Source organism: Rutidosis leptorrhynchoides, chromosome 9 (genome assembly GCF_046630445.1).
Source record: "Rutidosis leptorrhynchoides isolate AG116_Rl617_1_P2 chromosome 9, CSIRO_AGI_Rlap_v1, whole genome shotgun sequence".
Lineage (NCBI taxonomy): Eukaryota > Viridiplantae > Streptophyta > Magnoliopsida > Asterales > Asteraceae > Rutidosis > Rutidosis leptorrhynchoides.
Window position 1 is genome coordinate 297055304 of NC_092341.1, and position 18257 is coordinate 297073560.

General features: G+C 35.2%; 1 protein-coding gene across 1 annotated transcript; it reads right to left on the reverse strand.

Moving 5' to 3' along the window:
- Positions 1-2738: 2738 nt before the first annotated feature.
- On the reverse strand, positions 2739-3482 carry LOC139868892 (uncharacterized). Its single transcript, XM_071857230.1, has one exon. It carries the CDS (start codon positions 3480-3482, stop codon positions 2739-2741), a length of 744 nt encoding a protein of 247 aa, XP_071713331.1.
- Positions 3483-18257: the final 14775 nt, after the last annotated feature.

The window sequence follows — 18257 nt, forward strand, 5'->3', positions numbered from 1 at the left end:
CCTAGGAAGATGATGTTATGCGAGGTGTTATACGAAATAGTTATATTTTTATTGCGAAATACTATTAAATACGCTACAATTTTACACAAGTTATTTATTTCTTTATAGAATGGATATACCTAAACCTTGCTACAACACTTATAGGCAGTGTACCTAATCGTAGAGTAGTGTAGTTTTTAGTAAGTCCGGTTCGTTCCACAGGGAGCTAGCTAAGTTTAACGCTATATATATTTTAAACTATATTTATATAAATATATATATAAGTAATATTATTATTATTATAAAAGGGGGTTTTTACCGTTTAGTGACCGGTTTGTCGATTTTAATTTTAAGCGTAAAGATAAATGACGATAATATAAATAACAGAATTTAAATTGCGATAAAGTAAATTGCAGTAATTAAAATGACAGTAAATAAAGGTACGATGAAATATGAAATAAAAGTATTATGCTTATTTAAACTTCCGTAATCATGATGTTTGACGTTTTGATTTTAATTTATTTATCAGGGTTAATTGTCCTTTGTCCTGGATTTATTTGATACCTATCTGGTTTTTATCCATAATAGTCCATCGGTCATAATTATAAAATGCTCGTCAAATTAACCTTATTCCCGAAGTCAAATATTCTAACTAATTAGGGATTCGAACTGTAACAAGGTTTTAATACTTTGTTTAATGATTACACCAGGTTATCGACTGCGTATAATCCAAGGTTTTATTACTTTGTTAACAATTACACCAATTATCCTTGTATGTAATCCACCCCTATTTTAATGAGATATGAATATTAATTTACCCACTTGATCAGAATGAATAATCAATTACCCAACCTGAATAATTAATTAAATGATCGTAAAAGATGTCGTATAAATGTCACTAAATAGGACATACATAATCATTTTAATAATTATTATATTAACTAATTTGAAGATAGGTTCGACAGGTTCCAATGAGTTGTCATTCGATTAGACAATACCCCATACCTATTAATAATCAATAGTTCAATGTTCACAAGTGTCGGTCTTTTGTCCAAACCTTAATTATGGTACAAAATCCAATAACCCCATCTTAATATTTAGTCTAACATCACGATTACTTCGGCTCAAATAAGCATAATAATAACTTAGTTACGATACATTAATTTAAAAAGGAAGAACATAGCTTACAGTGATTATTTATCGCGTAGCGTTACACGGACAGAGTTCCGACTTTAAAACCCGTAAAACATTTCTTACAATAACCTTATTATTATTATTATTATTATTATTAAATTAAACTTAAAATTATAAATATAAATATATATATATATATATATATATATATATATATATATATATATATATATATATATATATATATATATATATATATATATATATAGATTGAAAGAAAGAAAAAGAAAAAGGTGTAAGGAAATCGATCAGAATGCGCGGCCTTTTATAGGCCCACTTTGAACTGTACAGCTCCGCGAGTGTGGAGGTTTTGTGCTTCACAGCTCCGCGAGTACGGAGCTTCGGATTCCAGCTCACCAAAAGAATTAAACGTGGGCTGCTTTGATTAAAATAATATATAATATATATATATAATTAATTATATATAATATTATATTCTTGTGCATAGTTGACTTGTAATTTTAGCTCCGTTGAGTCGCACGTTGATAGTTGGTTCATGTCTCGGTTCCGGATTTTTGAACGCCTTTTCGTATAATTTAATATCTTGTACTTTGCATTTTGCGGCTTGTACTCTTGTAATTTCTAGACGTTTCTCATCAATAATTTGAACCACTTGGATTGTACTTTGTACTTTTTAGCTTTTTGGTCGTTTGCGTCTTCAAATTATCGTTTTCTTCTTTTGTCTTCGCACTTATTTATTTAAACAATTATTACATAAAAATAGAACAATAGTAACTAAAAGCTTTACATATTGGAAGGATATTGATACTAAATATATGTTCCTTTTTAGCATTATCAGAAGACTAGTGCTTTTTGTGCGAAATTATCATTTATGTTTTCATGAACCTGGGATATTGCTAGTATGCATGTGTGCACATCCCTAATCTGTAAATCCTTTTAGTGATAATAATAATTATATTGCCTTTCAAAAAAAAAAAACTAATGGTAAAATAAATAAATAAAAAACAATCAATTTCTATGACATATTTCAATTCTTTTAAAAATATTATTATTATTATTAGAGTTAATTATACCATTGGTCATGTCATTTACTCATTGGTCATGTCATTTACTCATTATTATTCAGGTCGTCCTTTTCTTTTTAAAATTATACTGATAGTCTTTATGATTTTTAAAATGCACGGTGGTGATCTTAAACTTAATGCCAGTTAATTTTTTTTCGTCAATCAATTAACTTGGCGTTAGAGTATAGGATCACCACTTTGCATTTTTAAAATCGTAGGGACTGCAGGTTTCAAATTCCCCTTTATCACCTACAACTTCCTCCCTACAATTTACATAAACCCTAATGTTCGTTCCTTTATAATTTCTTTCCTTTTAAATCAAACAACATATAAATAAAACCCACATAACTAGCTACGATACATAAATTAATTCAATATTCACAAACACATTTTTTTTTAGAAAAGCAACGATATTATTAAAATTAAAACACGAATTACATGCATATATACCCTCTGCTAGCAGCAAACAAGCTAGCCAATAGAGGGAGAATCACGAACATGATGTTGAGAAAACATCCATACAAATTACAATTACAAGTTTTAAATACACGAAATCAGGTTCGATAACCAAGATAACCAATCTACAGACTTTCCTTTTATTCGTCGTGAAATCCAATCGAAAGATTTGATTTGAATCTTGTTTAGAGCCAACGCCCCATTCCATGATTTGTTTTTAAAAATCTTTTGGTTCCGGTTTTTCCAAATGAGGTATCCGCACGTCCACTCCACCACTTGCCACACATCCTTTTGAATTGGCGACAATTGTTGTGTTGATCTTCCTAGAAAAGCCTCTCCAATGCTAAGGTTTGTCACATTCGAGAGTCCACACCATTTAACCACTCTTTCCCATACTTCCAAAGCTTGTTGGCATAAGATTAACGTATGTTCCACCGACTCGATACCATTGTTGCACAAACGACATAGAACCGAATCAAGATCCACACCTCTTTTGTCTAGCTCTACTCGAATGGGTAATCTTCTCAATCTCGCACGCCATATGAAGACCTCGACTTTTTTTGGTGTAAGATAATTTCTTTGCGTCTTGATCCTAAGCGAACTTCCCATGTTCCTGACTTCCTCAATTGTTTCATTAAGCAGTTTGGTTGTGAACCTGCCATTTGGAGCCATCTTCCACATCCATGAATCTGCTTCGTCACTGTTATTGAACACGAAAGAATTAATTAGATTTGTTAGACTTTCAAGCTCTCCTAAAGCCCGACCAGAAGGTGATCTGATCCAGCTCCAGGATCCTGAACAAATGTTTCCCATTTGAACCACTCGCATCTGCACTGTCACCTTCTTGTCCGCCTCAAGATGGTATAGCCTTTTGAATGTTGACTTTAAGCTTTGACCGCCGATCCAAACGTCTTCTCAGAAGTTTGTTGCTGCTCCATTCCCGAGAGCCTTTGCGAATGACGAGTTAAAAGCTACACCAAGGCTGTCAATTTTTTTTCCTGCACAAATAATACCATGCCAAGTAGAAGACCGAAGAAGAGGCTGATCCACATCGAACCCACCATTTGGGCCATATAAGCTTTTAATGACTTTGACCCAAATAGAATTAGGCTCGGTATGAAATCGCCACCTCCACTTCCCAAGTAAAGCCAAGTTTTTTGAGTCAAGGGATCCAATATTTAGACCTCCATCCTCAAAAGGTAATAAGACATGTGCCCATTTAACCCAAGGAATTTTATGTTCGTCTATTTTCCCGCCCCAAAAAAAGTTCCTTCTCACACTCTCAAGAAGATTTATAACACGAGACGGAGCACGATAGATTGAGAAAAAATACAATGGAAGACTACTCAAAACCGATTTCACAAATGTCAACCTTCCACCAAAAGGATATCGATCTAGCTTTCCACCCGTCGAGTTTTTTATGAACCTTTTCAATAACCGATTTCCACTCATTTGCTCTTTTCATGTTGGACCCAATTGGTAACCCTAAATAATGAAATGGGAGATCACCACTTTGACATTAGAAACATTCGGCTATTCTATTTACCTCATCCCTACAAACCCCGACACCAAAAATAGTACTTTTATGAAAATTAACCTGAAGTCCAGATGCCATTTCAAAACACTTTAAGATCTTCATTAAGTTTTTTATATTCCGTTTGCTCCATTCCCCAAAAAACATTGTGTCATCCGCATATTGAAGGTGTGTTAAGTTCACCTTATCCGCACCTATTTCCACACCCTTGAAAACTCCCTTTTCGGAAGCCAACTTAGTCAATATATTCAAACCCTCTGCCGCAAGGTGTAACATCCTCAAGTGGGCCTAGATGTAAGATTACTATTTTTCCCTTAAGTTAGTATGGTGTTATTATATGCTTTTATTTTTATTAATTGTTTATTATTATTTAATGTTGAGGCTAGGACCAGTTTGTGACAAGGTCACAGAACAGGTTTGTTTATTTAATTTGGACCTCGTTTGGGTTGCCAAATGATGTAGATGACTGGTAAATACCCGTGTGTCACACAGTGTGGGATTTTAACCCACTTTTGATGACTTGTGCAGTGCATTTCTTGCACTTTCCAGATCCTTCCTAAAATAATACCCCGTACCTAATTCTTTCTCCTTTGAAACCCTAATCATCAAAACTTGTTCTTGAGCTCAAATTGATCTTGGAATCTTGTTCCTTGCTGTCTACTGATTCTAACAAGGTAAGAAACATGTGTTTTTGTGTTCAATTCATGGTTAAATTCATAGTTTTGTGTAAGTTTTGTAAAAAGCTTGATTTTGTGTCAAAATCCATGGATTTGATGTTGTTATGGTCAAAACTTTGTGGGTTTATAGTCTATAACATGTAGTAATTGAGTTGTGGCAAGTTTTGGTGTCGAAAACGAGCTCTAGATCAAGATTTGGTGAATTTAGCTTGAAGTCCGTAGCCTTTGTTCAGTTTCTGATGAAGATGAACACAGTCGGCCGACTGTCGGTCGACAGTCGACCGACTGAGGGTCGAACCGGCTGATTAACGAAGACAACCGACCGACTGAGATTTACATTCGGCCGATTGATGTAATATCAAGTGAGTCGACCGACTGAGAAGGTCAGTCGACCGATTGTGTAGACAGTCGACCGACTGTCAGTGTCAGTCGACCGACTGAGTGTCCAGGGCAGAATATTTTACCTAAGTGTTGATTTTTAGCTGTTATGCTGCCCGTTTGTATTTTGATGATCTGATGTAAATTTTGAAAGTGCACAAGTGTTAAGGAGAAAATTTTTAGCGGACAGTTTTCTGACAAAATTTTCTGTATTGTGTTATTTGGTGTTTATGGACATAAACTAACTCGTGTATATGTATTTCTCAGGAGAAAAGGAGAAAGAGAAGGTTCAGTGATTAGATAACTGAACACCTTCTCGTTTGCTGGTAATCGGTGAGTGGGACTAACTGGAGAATATAGTATATAGAAGCTTGTTATATTATGATTGCCATACTTGTTAGATATACTTATTGTTGTGGTTAGTTAGTTCTTGTGATGACTGCATGTTGGTTGATGATTGTCTGCTGAAGCCCAGTGCGTCCCTATTGTGTGGTGGCCTCGGTAGGAGAGATCAACCTGCGGGTTGGGTTCCTCATGTGGTGGCCTAGACAGCCGTGGTGTATATATATGTGAATGACGCATTCGTCGCATGTGGATTATGTATATACATGCGATGGTGGAGGAACTTCTGGTAAGCCCCAGTCCGATCAGCTGGTGGTTAATGGTTTGGCCGAGTCGCCAGAGTCTCTGTAGACGGCACTTGGGTGATGTTTGTATGTTAGACTATTGTGACATGATTAGTATAACAGTTATGTATGCTATGGTCTGTAGTTAGTCGTACTTACTTAGCTTTGTGCTAATTCCCCTCCATCTCCTCCCTGCAGGTTGTTAGCTTTTGTAGATAGTGCTTTTGGGAGAAGACGGGCATGATGATGTTATGTTTGACAGGGTTAACTCTGATGTGGTTTTTATAATATGAACCGTGTACTTTTGATAACAGAATACATTTACGTCTTTTCATGTTAATATGTAATTTGTTTTAATGACACGTGACATCGATTTGTACAATTGTTGATATCGTATTTAATTAATGTTAATGCTTCCGCCACGTACGTATTTATTAAAAAAAAAATAGCGGTGTCACAAGTTGGTATCAGAGCTGAGTTTGGCAGCATGTGCAATGTGATTTACATGTCATGTTCCCAAACTTAGAAGAGTCATGTCAAACATAACATGCTGGGGATGGGTTAAGTGAGTATTAGGACAGGATATGTGTTAGTTGTTAGTACTAACATAATTTATACTAAGCTTTGGTGTGAGTGTTGTGGTAGTGGAGCAATGACAGATAACGAAGCTAACGCTACTGGCCCTACAGTCCCTGGAACTGGTACTTTTAGAGCCCCTGACGAAGATGGACATGTATCTTCAGAAGAAGAAACTTCTCAAGAAGTAATAGAACTTCAAAGTCGGTTACTAGAAGCTCAAGAGAATATTAAGGAATTGGAACAAGAACGGGCGCAATGGAACCCTAATACCACTGCATTAAATACAACCTTTCCTCCTAACTTTTATAATCAAGCCGGTGGCAGTTCTCAGTCACAGTTTCCACAAAATACCTATCAAAACTATCAAATGCCATTTCCGTTTAACCAGACTTTTCCTAATCAAATGATATACCCATTTCAAGTCCCTGAGACAAGAAGGAAGTGTACCTATAAACAGTTTATGGACTACAAACCTCCTGAGTACAGCGAATACACAAACCATACGATGACCCTCAATTGGCTAAGAGAAGTGGAGAGGGTGTTAGAAGCATGTTTTTGTGAGCCAGAGTCCATGGTGTTATTTCCTAGTAGGCTTCTCAAAGGTGAAGCAATGGAATGGTGGGACTCTATCACTGCATATTTACCTAAAGAACAGATCAATCAAATTACCTGGGAACAATTTGCTGCTAAAGTTCATGAGCAGTATTGTTCTGAGTATGAGATGGAAAGATTGAAAACTGAGTTCCTGAGTATGAAAATGACCGAAAGTATGACAATTGATGAGGTTTTCAGAGATTTTACATCGAAGTTAAGGTTTGTTCAACAGTGGGTACCGACTGAAAAGGATAAGATTCAGCATTTTATGCGAGTGATTAAGCCAGAATATAGAACAGTTGCGAGATTTGCAACCACATTGGCACAGGCTCATGAGATGGCTAAAGTTACCGAAGGTGATATAATGGCAGCGAAAAGAGAAAGTTCGAAAAGTGGATCTTTTAGAGGAAAATCAGAAAGTCAATCGGGTGGTCAATCTGTTCAGCAATCAAGTAAGCAATCAGGATTTCATGGTAAGAAGTCAGGTGGGTTTAAACAGAAAAGTAAGTCTGGTATGAGTGGATCGGCTTCTAGTCCGTCTGGTTGGTGTAATGTTTGTAAGTCGACTCATGCCTGTCCATGTTCTCCAATGACCCGAAGATGATTGAGATGTGGAGTACTAGGTGATGAAACAACAACTTGTTCCTTTAAGTCCGATGTGTGTTGGACTTGTCATCAGGTAGGTCATAGATCAGCGAATTGTCCATCTGCGTCGAGAGCCGGTTCTGGGGCAGGGTCAAGGGCGAGGTCAGCAACTTCTGGGGGATCTTCTGCTTCTACCGCCGGGCAGAAGAGAAAGAATCCTTTAACAGCAGAGGCAAGGGCGTTCCAGATGACAGTAGACGCTGCAACCACTACCGATGACGTCATTACCAGTATGTTCTTGGTTAATTCCTTGCCAGCTCGTGTGTTATTTGATTCTGGAGCGAATCGATCTTTTATGTCCTTAGGCTTCTGTGATAAGTTGAAGTTGTCTGTTAGGATGTTAGATGAGCCTTTGGGAATAGAAGTAGCTGATGGTAAAATGGTTCCATGCACATCATCTGTGTCTGGAATTACCATCGAAATTGACGGCCATTCCTTTCCTTTAACCTGTTTGTTGATGCCTATACCTAGCTTTGATATAGTCATAGGCATGAATTGGTTAAGAGTTAATATGGCTAATATTAAGTGTGATAAGAAGATGATTTCTTTCTGTTTGGTCGACGGATCCCGAGTGATAGCTAGAGGAGAGCGCAATGGATTTAACTTCCCTATGGTATCCCTAATGAAATCTCAGAAGGCAATAACGAAAGGGTGTGATTCATTTTTAGCTTATGTGATTGATGTTAAGAAAGAGAAGAAGCATGTGACCAATATTCCAGTTGTGTCAGAATTTCCAGAAGTATTTCCAGATGATCTACCAGGGTTACCTCCAGAACGTGAAGTAGAGTATAAAATTGATTTGGTTCCAGGTGTTACGCCAGTTGCAAAAGCTACTTACAGATTAGCTCCGTCAGAAATCCAAGAAATGATGTCTCAGATTCAGGAACTGTTAGATAAAGGGTTTATCCGACCAAGTTCTTCACCGTGGGGTGCTCCTATTTTGTTTGTGAAAAAGAAAGATGGGTCGCTTCGTATGTGTATAGATTACCGCGACTTAAATAAGAGAACTATCAAGAATAAGTATCCGTTACCAAGAATAGATGACTTATTTGATCAGTTACAAGGTGCTTCCTACTTTTCAAAGATTGATTTACGTTCAGGGTATCATCAGGTACGTGTTGCAGAGAACGATATACCGAAAACATCGTTCAGAACTAGATATGGTCATTATGAATTTTTAGTTATGCCATTTGGGTTAACAAACGCACCAGCAGTGTTTATGGACCTCATGAACAGGGTGTGTCGTCAGTATCTTGACAAATTTGTGATTGTCTTTATAGATGATATCTTGATATATTCGAAAACCGAGAAAGATCATGCTACACATTTGAGATTGGTATTAGAACTCCTGAAACAGGAACAGTTGTACGCTAAGTTTTCTAAGTGTGAATTTTGGTTGCGGGAAGTACAGTTTCTGGGTCATGTGATTTGTGAACAGGGTATTAAAGTAGATCAGTCTAAGATAGAGGCTGTAATGAATTGGAACTCACCGAAAAAGCCGACAGAAATTAAGAGTTTTCTGGGTTTAGCAGGTTATTACTGCCGATTTATCAAAGACTTCTCTAAAATAGCAGGTCCGTTGAATAAGTTAACTAGAAAATATGTAGCCTTTCGATGGACTGATGAACAAGAAAAGGCTTTTCAGACTCTCAAACAGTTGTTATGTCAAGCGCCGGTTTTAGCTTTACCAGAGGGAACAGAAGATTTTGTGGTCTACTGCGATGCGTCATGTGCAGGTTTGGGTTGTGTTTTGATGCAGAGAAATAAAGTTATAGCGTATGCTTCACGATAGTTGAAGAATCATGAACGAAACTACCCTACTCACGATTTAGAGTTAACTGCAGTTGTGTTTGCTTTGAAGCTTTGGAGACATTATTTGTATGGTACACATTGTGAAATCTATACAGATCATAAGAGTCTTTAATATATCTTTTAACAGAAAGAATTAAATATGCGTCAACGTCGATGTTTAGAATTGATTAAAGACTACGATTGTGAGATTAAATACCATCCGGGTAAAGCAAATGTGGTCGCAGATGCTCTGAGTCGCAAGAAAACCATCGAAAATGTTAGATTTATGATAATTGAAATAGTTTCAGACTTGATTGATCGATTGAAAACCGTACAGTTAGTAGCTTTGAATGACGAAAACTTAAAGACTGAACAAATGACTAAAAGAAAATTTGACCTATGCAATGATTCTAGAGGATTAAAGACCTATAATGACCAAATTTGGGTGCCTATGCTTGGAGATTTGAGGGATTTAATCCTTACTGAAGCGCATAAATCGAGATTATCAGTGCATCCAGGTAGTACAAAGATGTATAGAGACTTGAAAACATTGTATTGGTGGCCGACAATGAAGACAGATGTTGAAATTTTGTCGAAAAATGTCATATTTGTGTGCAAGTTAAGGCAGAACATCAGAAACCGTATAGATCTCTAAGATAGTTAGAAATTCCTCAGTGAAAATGGGATCATATAACGATGGATTTTGTAACCAAGTTACCCCGAACCCAGAAAGGACACGACATGATCTGGGTGATTGTGGATCGTTTAACAAAGAGTGCTCACTTTTTAGCTACTCGTGAAACAGCTTCGTTAAGTGATTTGGCAGAATTGTACTTGAAAGAGATCGTTAGTCGACATGGTATACCGTTGTCAATAGTTTCCGATAGAGATACTAGGTTTGTATCGAACTTCTGGAACAGTTTACAACAGAATTTGGGTACACGTGTAAATTTGAGTACAGCATATCATCCACAGACAGACGGTCAGAGTGAACGGACGATTCAAACGTTAGAAGACATGTTGAGAGCGTGTGTCTTAGAATACGATGGTTCTTGGGATTCGCATCTTCCACTGATAGAGTTTGCTTACAACAATTCGTATCATTCGAGTATCGGAATGCCACCGTATGAAATGTTGTATGGTCGTAAGTGTAGAACTCCGACGTGTTGGTTAGAAGCAGGTGAGAAACAATTTGCAGGTCCCGAAATTGTTCAGATAACTGCAGAAAAAGTCAAAATTGCACGTGAGAAGTTAAAAGCAGCCAGAGACCGACAAAAGGTGTATACTGATCCGCGCAGACGTCCGGTGACATTTAATGTAGGTGATCGTGTTTATCTGAAAGTTTCACCGTGGAAGGGAGTGATCAGATTTGGTAAACGTGGTAAACTAGCTCCGAGGTTTATTGGGCCATATCCAATCAAAGAAATTTTGAATGATCAGACTGTTGTTTTAGATCTTCCATCAGAGTTAGCAGGAATTCACAACACATTCAACGTGTGCTATCTGAGAAAGTGCAAAGTAGACGATGAAAGTCAGATTCTTCCATTGAAAGACTTGAAAGTTGATTTGACTAAGAAATTAGTGGAAGAGCCGATTAAGATAGTAGATAAGAAAGTCACCAAGTTAAGAAGGAAGCTGATTCCAATGGTGTTAGTAGAGTGGCGACATAGTTTAGGTTCCAACCTGACGTGGGAAACCGAGGAGTTAATGAGAACGCGCTATCCCCAGTTGTTTGACCTTGACCAGATTCCAAGGACGGAATCTTCTTAAGGGGGGTAGATTTGTAACATCCTCAAGTGGGCCTAGATGTAAGATTACTATTTTGCCCTTAAGTTAGTATGGTGTTATTATATGCTTTTATTTTTATTTATTGTTTATTATTATTTAATGTTGAGGTTAGGACCAGTTTGTGACAAGGGTCACAGAACAGGTTTGTTTATTTAATTTGGACCTCGTTTGGGTTGCCAAATGATGTACGAAAGATATCAGATAACTAGTAAATACCCGTGTGTCACACAGTGTAGGATTTTAACCCACTTTTGATGACTTGTGCAGTGCATTTCTTGCACTTTCCAGATCTGTAACGTCCTCCCAATAGGGTCTGGAAGAAACGTTACTAATATCAAATAAACCAACATATTATAATACGAGAACAATACTAAATGAGAAAATTTAACTTTATTGAGTACGCAGCGGAAAATGAAATGTCGTTACAATAATGGAAATAACGATAAAGTAATTGTTCATATGCAGAAGTAATAAATGCGATATCTCTTGATCCTAAGTCCAAGTAGCATCACATAAGTAGTAGATAAGAAAGCTTGAATCAAACAGCACCTGAGACAAAACATGCTAAAGTGTCAACCAAAAAGGTTGAGTGAAGTTCATAGGTTTAACAAAAGTAGTTATCGTTGTTTTTAGACCACAAGATTTAGTTGTAAAGTTGATCTCCCGCAGGATCAAAAAGTAGATCTCGCAGATCCAAAAGTTATGCCAGTGCGTGATATTTAGACTAAACGTTCAAGTTTGCCCCATGACAAGTTGTGTCTGTCCTTGTCGGTTTAAATTTCATTATCAAGTAATACAAAGATTGAGTCAAATGTATCGGGGACGTTACTCCCGATAGGCCTACCCCCAATAAATAAGCATGCCGCAGCACTTAAAAATATCACTGTAGGGACTTAGTCGGACGTAGCCGGGTATAGCATAGTTTTAGCAGTTGGTACTTGTGTCTAAATTGTAAATAGTAAAAGCAGCATGTGTCTCACCCCAAATAAGTTAAATAAGTTTGCTAGCAATAAAGAATGGGGCTATGAATTCACCTTAGTAAGTAGAGAGAGTTATTCCTCGGAATAGAGAGTTGAACGAGTGAGCAGGAAAGTCAACCTATTGACATTTAAGAGTAGTTAAGTGTTTTGCCCATGTTTAAGTTTAAGTATGTGTTTAAGTATAGTTTGTTTTACTAAGTTTCTATTCCTAGTAAGTTACTATTTTTATAAAGTTTCTATTTTTAGAAAGTTTCTTATTTTACTAAGTTTCTATGACTAGAGAGTTTCTACTTTTATGAGTGTTTCCATTTTAGGATACTTGCCGTATTAGATAAGCTTCCAATCACCCCTTTCCCTTCGAATGGCTAATTTAGATCTAGGGGCTTGAGCCATAGGACCCTTTAAATCGGAAATCCAAACCCTCTGCCTAGAATCTCGTAGAAACCATTCGTCAAGAAAGTTCGAAGATCTATACATCTCTAATACATATCCCAAAATGTTTTTGTGCTACAATATAATTAGTAGGTTATAGGTGCTAGTAATAGTAATAGTGTATACATGTTAAGTACTAGTATAAGTAGTATTAGGGTTTCATTAATTAGGGTTAGTTAATTAAAGTAGTAATTAATAACTAGGGTTTAGTAATTAATGTCCTAGGGTTTCATAAATGTTTAGAGTTTAATTAATTAGGGTTTAAGAATTATAGTTTAGGTGTAATTAGGGTTTAAGGTTTTAATATGTATATGTATATATAATTCGTATATATATGTATATATATATATAAAAATATTTTTTTTACATGTATATATGTATATATAAATCTAGGTGTGTTTATGTATATACTTATGAATAACAAGTTTATAATATGAATATGAATTATCAAAGATCAAAGTTTATGTAAATAGTTTAGGGTTTATGTTATACCTTTGAAGATTCAAGATAATTAACAAAGAAAAGATGAACACGATGAAGATGGAAGATCAAAGCCTTGAAAATCTTGAAGAACTCCTTGAAGATTCTTGAAGAACACGAAGAACAAGCTTGAAGATCCGAATACCACAAGAGAGGGAGAGGGAGAGATTGTTTTTGAGAGAGGATTTTGGTGTGATTTGTGAATGAGAAACTAGGAGTCTAGGAGTGTTTATATAGTGCAAGTATTAGAGTGTTAGTCAACATAAGGATGTTCTAATTAATGATTTTATTTTGTTTTAAAATTTTTAGTCAACAAAAGGTGGTACTAGTTTATAATTAGTCAACATAAGGATGTACTAGTTTATACTTTATTTTTAGTCAACATAAGGATGTAATTGTTTAAGATTCTTTAGTCTCATTATTATTATTACTATTATTATTATTATTATTATTATTATTATTATTATTATTATTATTATTATTATTTTTTACATTTACTACATGACAAGTATTATTTTCTTTTTACTAATTCATGACTTGTATTTATTTTTATTTAGTTCCCAATTGTTTTATTATTTATATAAATGTCACTTTTTATTTATTACTTATAGATTAATAGTTATAAATAATATTACTGAAATGCATAAATTTTAATTAGCAGTGAGTGTCGAATAAAAATTTATTATTTGGTCAACGTTAAATTGATTGTGTATATAACAACCCTTAAATAATTAATACGTATAGTCAGACAGTAAACCCTAGGGTCATTTCAGTAATTTCAGAAGTCAAAAAGTGAGGGTTGTTATAGTACCTCCCCGTTAATAAAAACTTCGTCCCGAAGTTTTAGGTAGACTTCTCGGATGCATCAGCAGTTGAGAAGAGATGGGGATATTTCCGTTTCATATGGTCTTTGCGTTCCCAGGTATATTCGGGGCCTCTACGCGAATTCCAACAGACTTTAATGATAGGTATGTTGCTTTTACGCGTTTGTTTGACCTCTCCTTCCATGATTTCTATAGGTTCTTCAACGAAGTGCATTTTATCATTAATGCGAAGATCATTCAAAATGATGATGTTATACAAGTCATTTCAGTAAATTGGATACATGAAATGTGTTATGAATGGTATTGAGCTCATTTAAAACCTTGAGCATTTTATGCCACAATATTAGGGCAGACAAACAGAGAGGAGTTCGTGAAAATCACAGTCATGAAATTTGATAGAGATCTTCATTGTTTACAACAAGAATATTTTAATGATGAATATAAGTTGAAAAATAAAGTTTTATCACTATTGAATAATATGGATAAAACGATTCGTTTATAGGAAGAGTATAAACGAAGCTATCATAAAAGAGTGAAATGAGAAAATTAAATGTTCGCCTTAACTTTTGACGTAGTCACGATTGATTTCCGGAATTCAAGGAATTAAAGGAAATCTTCGTAATCTATAAGATTTGATTCTCCGGTATTTACGAAATTTTGAGATTTGTTTGATTAAATGCGGTGGTTTGCCTCGATTGATGTGTTTGGAATTTTGCTATAAATTAGCTTCTTCCGTTTCATTATCTTCACCACTTCTAAACTTTCTTTCTCAATTCAAACTTCCAAAAGATTAAGAAAATGCTAAATCCAGTTCTGATCCTGGTTATTATATTGACCATCTATGCAGTCATTCTTCTTTTTCTTTTACCTCCAGAGGAATTTGTTTACTTCTACTATGCTCTTGGGGTTATAGTGTTTTTAATTATCCCGTGTCTTTATATTGCTATACGCATTGATATACACGGTTTGTAATTTCGGAGTCGTTATCGGGCTTTATATTTTCCCTTATATGTCGGAGCTTTATGCTTTTGTTTCTTCTTCTCGACTTCAAGTCAAGCGAGTAATGGCCCAGAATTCATAGGTATGAAGTTTAAAATGATCATAATATATAAAGTAGAAAGGAAAGGTAATAGCACGATTTGATTTGTCATATTACCAGAATATCCGGAAAAGACCGAATCATCAAGAAAAATATTTTCTTGATATGTTTAGAGGTTAAATAGAATGTAAGAGTCGTGTAACATGGCAAATGATGATTATAAAATCTATGAATCATCATCTTCCATTAAAAACTTAGCATGACTTACTGTAATATAATCACGTTGGCCTGACGTCATTATATTATACTAACTCATGCTTCAATTCCCAATACTTCTTCAAAGCATTTATAATTTAAACTCGAATTTTACAGAATATAGAAACTAAAACAGTTTCCTTTATAAAGATATCGCAAAGAGATACTTAATTGCATACATGAATCGTTATGAAGATATCTTTCGAAATATAGAGGATATTTATGATGATATTTTGGAATTTCTAAGTTTGAAAGTTGATGAAGAAAAATTTTCCGCAAGCTTTTAACATGACTTCGGAGCAAGATATTCTCTAAAGATTTTACCGGATCCAGAATTACCTGGATTCTTTGAATATAGGGTTTGGCCCTTGTGTTTGTCCTTGGTCTCCTCCATGGTTAGCTCAATCCGTTTTTCAGTTCAAAATTTTCTTTTGAGCTTTTCCAACGTACCATTCTTTATTATCAAACTGTTGGCCCTTAAGACCATCTACAATTTTTCTGTTTCCTCTGCATTTAATGCAGCCATATTTGAATCATCGGTTATCAATCCGAGATGGTTTCAAGAAATTTCATTTTTAGATGATTAAACGCTGATTGCGATCGTCAAGATTCAAAGGATGTTTTCAAGAATTTTAAATTTGAAGTGTTTAAGCGTAAGATGCATCCATCAATGGATCTAACGGTTGACGAAGAAATGTTGTGATTTTCAAAAGTAAGGAATGGTAAGTTCGGTGGTTTGATTTGATAATTCATCATAGAATACGAATGAATATAATTCATGAATGTAGTGATCTTTAGGAAGATAACACTTGCTAAAGCTTTACTTAAGTTTCGATATGTCAAAATCAGAGTATGTAACTGAATTTGTATGAAAATGGTTTTTCTTTGGTGAACATATACATATATCATGTGAATGTAAGTAGTATAGTTAACAACTGCTGAATCAGAATGGAAGAATGTACAATGTAACATATTTATATGAGATATGAATATCTCTCGGGTTTTACCTACCCGTTAAAATATTTTTTACAATTAACAGTTTGTACAAAAGAGAAGATATACGTTCATATATGTATTCTTCAGATGTAATCATGGTTTTAATGAGCTAATATAATATTAAACTCATTTGATTTGCTGTTGAAACGAGAATAAATAATCTCCAAAACCTTAGAGATTTCATAATTGTCGTGAAATATTTCGCTAATGAAGTTATGAATTAATACTTCATCGTTCATTGTTATTGATATACTTCGGTATATGATGTTGGTGCTCTTGGAATTCTTGTGAAATTCATAAGGCACTAATGATATTTTCTAGAAAGTTTCGAGTACATCGAAAATTAAAGTATACAATCAATCATATATTTGAGTAATACACTTGGTTTATTACGAAATGGAGTTTATTGTATTGAAGCAATGATTAACGATTGTTAAGTTATTAACAAAAGATGTACATCATAGCATATTGTGATATGAATTAACCATGTAGTACATACTAGTTAAGATTCACACGTAATAGCTTAGTACGAAAAGATTTATTATTGTTCCAATCCATATATATAAAGTATACATATGTAATTCTTCAGGAAGAATGAGTCAATACATCTTAACTCATTATTAATAATATTCCTTGGTATCTATGGGGCGTATGATGTTGATGTTTGAGGTACTGAGTGCGATGTTGAGGCGTGGAATGCGGATGTTGTCGTTGGTGAAGCTGGTGATGTTGGTGGTGATGTTGGTGGTGATGCTGATGGTACTGGTGGTACTGGTTATGCTACTGGTGCTGCTGCTGGTGTTCGTAGGTTTCGCACCATATTCTCCAGAGCCACTACTCGAGCGCGAAGCTCGTTGACTTCTTCTATTATTCCGGGATGATTGGCGGTTCGGACAAGTGGATGAATAAGATCTAAAATTTTAGATATTATATATTCGTGACTGGATATCCTGGAAATGAGGGTGAAAATAGTGTTCCGAACGGGTTCGCCAGTAAGTGCTTCAGGTTCTTCACCAAGAGGTGAATTCGGTTGGTGAAAGGGATCACCTTCTTCTTGTCTCCATTGATTAAGTTTACTACGAACCCATCCCCAATTCATCCAAAATAGATGATGGCTGATTGGTTCGTTCATTCCGGTTACGCTGCCATTGGAGCTCGAAGAGTTCGAGGAATCCATATTATGTGTTTGGAATAGGGTTTTTGATATGAGATTAGTGTTGAATACTGGATGATATATTCGTCTCCTCGAATACGTGTATATAGCAAAAAGATTTCCGTAATTTACGGTGGGAATTTAGGAAAAGTGTTAGACAAAATCTATTGGGATAGATACGATAAGATATAATAAGATATGATGTGTCTATACTTTAATAATGGCAGTATGATGTGTCGAGATCATAAAGTGATAAGTATGTAATCTAATAATCTTTTGATTAAAGACTTTCAATTCGTATACTGTGATAGCCCAATGACATTTTTTCAATTCGCAAACCGATGCATGAAGGCATAAGGCATATAGGTACGTGATATAATAGGGAGTTATATACGTTTGATTGTGAGTAGTAACAATTATAAGAGTTTCAAAATCATGGATAATATTTCATGTAATACATATATAATACACATAACCATGATAGATGACTTATGAATGTAAAGAATTTCTGAAATCATTGTGTCGCATTTAGATGTGGTGGTGTAATTGGATAGTACTCAGGAAAGTGAGCAGAGTTCTTAGATTAGCTCGGCATTCTAAGATAAGTAAAGTTTCTAAAGTATAGTATAGCATTTAACAGTTAAAGGCAACAATTAAAGGCACTATGGTCAAGGAAAGTTGTAGTCCTACATTAGGAAAGAGACTTTGATTAGAATCTTTAAGTCAAGTTTGGTAAAGCATGATTGTTAAGATTATAAGGCAATCCTAAGTGCTTTAAGTCTAAGGCAGGAAAGGTTATAGTTTCCTAGATTGCTAAGGCACCCTAGCTAGC